This window comes from Juglans regia, chromosome 3 (genome assembly GCF_001411555.2).
Source record: "Juglans regia cultivar Chandler chromosome 3, Walnut 2.0, whole genome shotgun sequence".
NCBI lineage: Eukaryota > Viridiplantae > Streptophyta > Magnoliopsida > Fagales > Juglandaceae > Juglans > Juglans regia.
The window spans coordinates 33,228,908-33,235,756 of NC_049903.1; the positions used below are offsets into that span (position 1 = coordinate 33,228,908).

Below are 6,849 nucleotides of genomic sequence, written 5' to 3' on the forward strand. Positions count from 1 at the left end.
TCATAACTCTAATGCTATGGCCCATACGTACCCGATTATTATCTATCTACTTTATTGAGAGACTTTCAAAAAGCAAGTTTAATTCATTTCTGCCTTCTCTGCTGAGCAAAGTTTTGTAACGACCCATGCATGTGATATACAAAGTGCGCATTTATATAAAACCATCCTTTTTAGATGTTTAGAAATTATTTGCTATTTTTTTTTATTTATCTGACATCATTTAAGAATCATTTGGATATAGAAACGGTTTCATCTCATCTTATCATTATAATTTTTTCAAATTCTCACATAAAATTTAATATATAATTCAACTTTTTCAAATCTCAAAACAATAATAATATTAAAAAAATAATATTCTAATAAAATTTTATTTAACTTTTATTTAAAACTATCTCATCTCATCTCATATCCCGGGCTTTAATGTTATCAAAAAATGTCCCTGCAAGTTGTGTTGCCAGCCGGGAAGCTAATTACCAAACAACCGTTTGGTTTATCAGACACTAGTTATTTTCATGCTTTTGTTCTTATTCACTCGGATTGTTATCTTGTTTTAAACATTTTAAGAGCACGCAGGTTGAAAGTAGTGCAAATTCTAATATAAAATGCTTGAAAACATGATATGGTGGTGCATGTCTAATGAAACGATGATAACTCGAAAAGTGATGGATATTATTTATCTTTTCAATAAGAATGGTTGATATGGGACTTGAGTCTGGTGGGAGCATAAATGGAACACAAAACATGACACCACACCCCGGCCGGCGGTCTCTTTCCTTGGTCCCTTTCTTACCTGCAAGGAGCATCGAAAATATTATCAACTTCATCTGTATTGAGTGAAGGCCTGAAATTTCATTTCCTAGCAAGTAGGCCTACCACAGGGACAACCTTGTGTAGGTGCTGCATGCATGATCATCAAGTGACATAACAAAAAATGATATTCAGCTAATTCAAAACAAGATATCAAATGAAAAATCATCAAATATGATATGAACCACACATGCAGCTAGCACCTGAGAAATAAAAGGCTCTAAAGTGGCAGCAACTCGAACCAGATTAGGTTCCAATCCTATCTCTTCCATGGCTTCTCTTAATGCAGTAGCCGAGTCATCTGCATCTCCTTTCTCAAATTTCCCACCAGGCAAAGCTACATCCCCTGTTTGTCACATGGAAACATACATCGCATCAATTCATGCACTCCTGTAATTATTTCAATATATACTTTTTCTGTGCCAACATGCACTAAGGTCCACACACACATGACACATATATATATGATCTACATATGTGGTGTATATCTACCTGGGTAAGAGGACAGTTTCATGGATCTCTTGGTGAGAATAACTCGTAATTCACCTTCTTCGCCTTCAAAGAGACAAATCAGAACCGCCGCTCTTCTCTCCGTCCAATTGACACAAGGAGACTTGACAACTGATCCAAAATCCGACCTAATACTACAATATTGATCCTTCTGATCTACTTTTTCATTTTTTAGTCTTGGTAACTGAAGCTGCTTTGCAAGTCTTTGGAATAGTTGGTTTCCAGAAATCTCTTCACCAAGCTGGCACGGCTCATGAGATGCGAGATAAGCCATCTAATTAATGGAGTACGTTTTGGGCAAGCCATGCACATTTTCTATATAAAGAAAAAATTGTAAAGCTAGGCCAGGGGACCAATATTATGGGATATAAAGTTGTAATTACCATTCTATTCTATGGGATCTTAAAAAAAGTGCAATTGTGTATTATGCTGGCAGATATTGTGGTGCATGCGAATCATGAGTAATGTTTTTCTCCCCTAATTATTAGTGTATCCCTAATATTATTTTATTCTAATGTAACCCAAATATAAACCATGCTATATATCTGGGGATCATATATATAAACCATGTGGAGCACCATATATATATGATACCTTGAGGTTGAGATCAGTACATGAATTGTGAAAAGATTCAACCAAAAATGGTTTGGTTAATTAGAATTCGATCGGTGTAGTGCTATATATTAAATAGTTCCTAATTTTCCTACATATAATATACTCAATTAATTGATCTCTTTCCACTAGTAGCGAGCTGGCCTTTTCCTCCTTCCCTTTCAAAACATATCGCATAAGGAACATATTGGGTCGAAGTCTCGGCAAAGATGTATTGTGCAAGTTGGGTCGAAGTATATATGCCATCGCATAAGGAACTTCCCAGATGCCCCGGCCCAACTTTTCTTATCCCTACCTAGTGAGAATGAAAAGTAATTCGATCCCCCGCACCCACCCAAATTATAAATGAGTTTCGTTACTTATTATCCTTGCACATTATATATATCGTATTATTATTATTATTATTATATTTTAAAATTTTTTTAATTGTATTCTTTCTAAATCAATTGAATTCTTCTACTTATCATCCATATATCACATATTTAATTAAAAAAATAAAAAATAAATAAGGAATGATGAATATAATTTTTTATTATAAATTTGTAAGGTAAAGTGGCGAAGACACGTGTATCTTAACATATCATAAAATTTATATAAATCTTCCACCCTCTTTTAAAGAAAACTAAACATAGAATTAGCTCACATAATAATACACAAGAATTTTAATAGGAAATCATGTTTTTCTCTAAAAGAAAATATAAACATATTTAGGGTTTTGCTAAGACTTCTTTTAGTACCAATTAAGTCTATATATATATAAGAAAAATACAATTCTTTTCAAAATATAAACTTTGGCCCCAAAAAAATTATGACATAAAAATTATTTAATCCATAGATCATATATATATGACTTTCCTACATATTTCTTTTTAGTCTCTTTTTCAATTATTCTCTCACTGTTCTCTGCCAACAGCTTCTCTTTTTTTTTTTCCGCAACTTATACCATTTTGAAGCTGGTAATATATTAACGGTGATCTCTATATTGAAGATGGAATCCATTGCATGTGTAAATACATGATAACTATGTTGATAATATTTTTTGTATCGTGAATTATTTTATATTACTATAAATAAAAAAAAGGATACGAGTATTTTAAATCAGTCGGTAGCGGCCCTCCAAAAGATATAATCTAGCCTTCAATATATATGTGTTCATAGATAGAATTGTTTTATAAAATGCACGAGATTTTTTTTTTGTTAAATAAAGTTCACGAGCTTTTAAATTTAACTTATAATCGAAGAAAGGGATATTCGAAAAGTTTCTTTTTCAGTTGGTTGCTCCGAAAAAGAGAAACTTAGAAAGACTTTTGCTTGGGCTGGTAAGCTCTTTTCTTTCTCAAATTAATGGGTTTGTGATAAGGTTATGTAAAACTACCGTGATTATTTTCGGTGGTGACTACTTGTATTTATAACAGAGTTTACGTATACACGTTGACAAGTCTTAATCAAATAAAATTTTCTTATTTACATCCGTTTCCTATACGTAAGAGATCTTGCTTTCCTTCTTTATCTTGGACTGAGTCTTGATCTGGATCTTGATCTTGATCTGTAACCGTAATACCAACCCCCCCCCGGCAGCCTAGCGTTTGAGAGTCCCGGACGCGAAGCTTGAAATGAAAGAATACGAATGCAGAACGACCAAGGCTCTTGGTAAATATGTCAGCAAGCTGGAGATTGGTAGGTACATATTGAAGTCGAAGTTGTCTAGAAGCCACCAATTCGCGCACAAAATGATAATCGAGCTCAATATGCTTCGAGCGACTGTGAGAGACTGGATTTGCAGCAAGAAAGATGGAGCTTTGATTATCACAAAATAGAATCGGAGAAGAGGAATATATCACCTTGAGATCACGAAGAATATGTCCAAGCCACTTGACTTCGGTAGCGGTGCTGGCGAGCACTCGATATTCTGATTCGCAACTTGAACGAGACACCGTCGGTTGTTTCTTGGAACGCCAAGAGACAAGGTTATCACCAAGGTAAATAGCATAGCTAGAGATAGACCGTCGTGTATCAGGATAACCGGCCCAATCAGCATCTGAGTAAGCGAGGATATTGCGAGAAGAAGATGGGGTGAATGAAAGACCATACCGCAAGGTTCCTTTAATGTAGCGTAATATCCGTTTAACAGCCTGAAAGTGGCAAAGTGAAGGCTTGTGCATGTATTGACTCACGGCAGACACAACATGAGTAAGATCTGGCCGGGTGATAGTGAGATATTGAAGAGCATCAACAAGTGACCAGTAGAGTGAAGGATCATCAAAATCAGGACCATCAATGGATAGGTGATGTGCAATGACCATGGGAGTGCTTACGGGCTTACTATCAACCAGTTTGGCACGCTGCAATATTTCATGTCATATTTAGCCTGACTGAGAAAGAGACCAGAGGATGTCCGATATGCTTCGAGGCCCAAAAAATAATTTAATGAGCCCATGTCCTTGGTGGCAAATTCCTTGGATAGTTTGCTAATAAAAGTATTAAGAAAAACTGAATTGTTACTGGTCACGATAATATCATCAACATACAATAAAAGATAGATTAAATTAGCACCATTAGAAAGAACAAACAAGGATGAGTCAGCCTGACCGCAGGAAAACCCAATAGCAAGAAGAAAGGCACTGAACCGATGAAACCAGGCTCGTGGAGCTTGTTTGAGCCCATATAAAGCTCGACGTAACCTGCCGACATGAGAGGGATATTTTGGATCAACATATCCTGGAGGTTGCTCCATATAAACTTCATTCTGAAGAATGTCATTTAGAAAATCATTTTTCACATCAAGTTGGCGAAGTGGCCAGTGATTAAACACTGCCAAGGAAAGAACAACTCGAACAGTGGAGGCTTTGACAACTGGACTGAAAGTATCATTGAAATCAAGTCCTGGTTGCTGGGTGTAGCCTTTAGCAACAAGACGGGCCTTGAGACGATCAACGAAACCATTTGCGAGATACTTGATGCGAAAGACCCATTTGGAGCCTACAATATTTGTATGTGGCGGTCGAGGCACTAAGTCCCAAGTGTGATTGTGATGCAAAGCTTGAAGCTGAAGCTCCTCATCCATGGCAGCAATCCATCTGGGGTGCTTTGCAGCAGTCTTGAAGCCTTTGGGCTCGCACATGGTGAGTAAGGATTTGATGAGATTGGAATTTGGAGCAAGGCATGTATGAAGGGCCCGAGTAGAAGGCTTGAAAATCCCAGATTTGGCTCATGTTTGCATCGAGTGAGTGCCAAGGATTGGTGCTGGTCCTGGAGCGGTAGCTGGGCCAGGAGCTGAAGCTAAAGCTGGAGCAGGCAAAGGGGGTGCCAAGGGAGATCCCGGCCCATCCACAGCAGGTACATGCAAAACTGAAGTTGGCACAGAACTATAAGGGGGATCAGTTAAACAAGAGCCACACAAATCCGGAATAGTAATGGGCTGTGAAGGAAAAGAGGCCGTTGATGTGACTATTTTTGGGGAGTGGGTTGCAGTGGGCTCTAGAAAGGTAGAAATTGAGGTAGTGTTTAAAGGCCCAGATTGAGTGTTATTTTTATACGGGTAGCCATGGTCATCAAAGACGGCGTGCCGGGAAATAAAAACTTGATTAGTGAGACGATCGAGACAGCAAAATCCATGATGAGACATACTATAGCCAAGAAAAACATAAGAACGACTACGGGGAGCTAATTTGTGAGGAGCATAATCACGTAAGTAAGGAAAAACAAGACAACCAAATGGATGAAAATTAGAGTAAGAATGAGGCTTATCAAATAAAACCTCAAAGGGAGAACGACTGTCAAGAAGAGGCGTTGGCAAGCGGTTAATAATGAAAGTGGTTGTGCTAAACGCGTCAACCCAAAATTTAAGAGGGACATGAGAGTGAAAAAGCATAGCAAGACCTGTTTCAGTTATATGTCTGTGTTTACGCTCAGCACGACCATTTTGAGACGGAGTGTATGGACATGACATTTGATGACGAATACCCGAGGAAATTAAGTGACCTTGAAATTGATGATTAGTGAATTCAGTTCCTCCATAACTTTGAAAAATTTTGATTTTAGTAGAAAATTGATTTTCAACAAATGTATGAAATTGCAGAAAAATACGAAAGAAATTAGATTTATGTTTTAGAGGATAGAGCCAAGTAAACCGGGAGTAATCGTCAATAAAGATAACATAATATCGAAATCCAAGGTTTTAAAGGATAGGTGACGGTCCTCACAAATCGCAATGAATAAGATCCAAAACATGAGAAACACGGTTTGTATTCAGAGAAAAAGGAAGTCTTTTACTTTTAGCAAGTTGACAACTAGAGCACACAGTAGGATTTGGGAGTAAAGAGGTAACACATAGATGACGATTTTTATTCAAAAGAGAAATAATGCTATAAGAAACATGACCCAAACGGACATGCCAATCATCAAAGGATGCCTGCGGACAATTATTAGGAAGGACGGAAAAGAAAGATTTATGACCACGTTCAAGCACATAAAGTCCATTTTCACGTCGACCGGTTGCCACCACTCTTCTTGTGTCGCGAGTCTGCACAGTGAATCGATCATTAGTAAAGGTAATAGAGAAGGGAAAATCAGAGGTGAGTTTACTAATGGATATAAGATTTTTAGTGAGACCAGGCACAACTAAGACATCTTTTAAAAGAAGAGAAGGAGTCGGAGAGAAGGTACCGGTATGAAAAATTGGAAGAGAGGCACCATTACCAAATACAACACAATCCTTACCAAGATACGTGTTTGCCTTGTCTAACTGAGCGGCATCATGAGTCATATGAGCACTGGCCCCAGTGTCCGTGTACCAATCAGAATCTTGGACAAAATCTTGGCCATCATTAAGAGAGCAAGAAGTGAATGCTTCGACTAAGTTGGCACTAGGGGGTCGTGTATAACGCTCTCGGCAGGTTGAGGCGTAATGACCTTCACCAC

General features: G+C 37.7%; 1 protein-coding gene across 1 annotated transcript; it reads right to left on the reverse strand.

Annotated features, from left to right (window-relative positions):
• Positions 1–648: 648 nt before the first annotated feature.
• On the reverse strand, positions 649–1,591 carry LOC108994863 (nudix hydrolase 3-like). Its single transcript, XM_035688791.1, has 3 exons — positions 1,300–1,591; positions 1,011–1,153; positions 649–790 (listed from the first exon to the last, which is right to left on the reverse strand). Exons 1-3 carry the CDS (start codon positions 1,589–1,591, stop codon positions 674–676), a joined length of 552 nt encoding a protein of 183 aa, XP_035544684.1. The 3' UTR covers positions 649–673.
• Between the last annotated feature and the right edge of the window lie 5,258 nt (positions 1,592–6,849).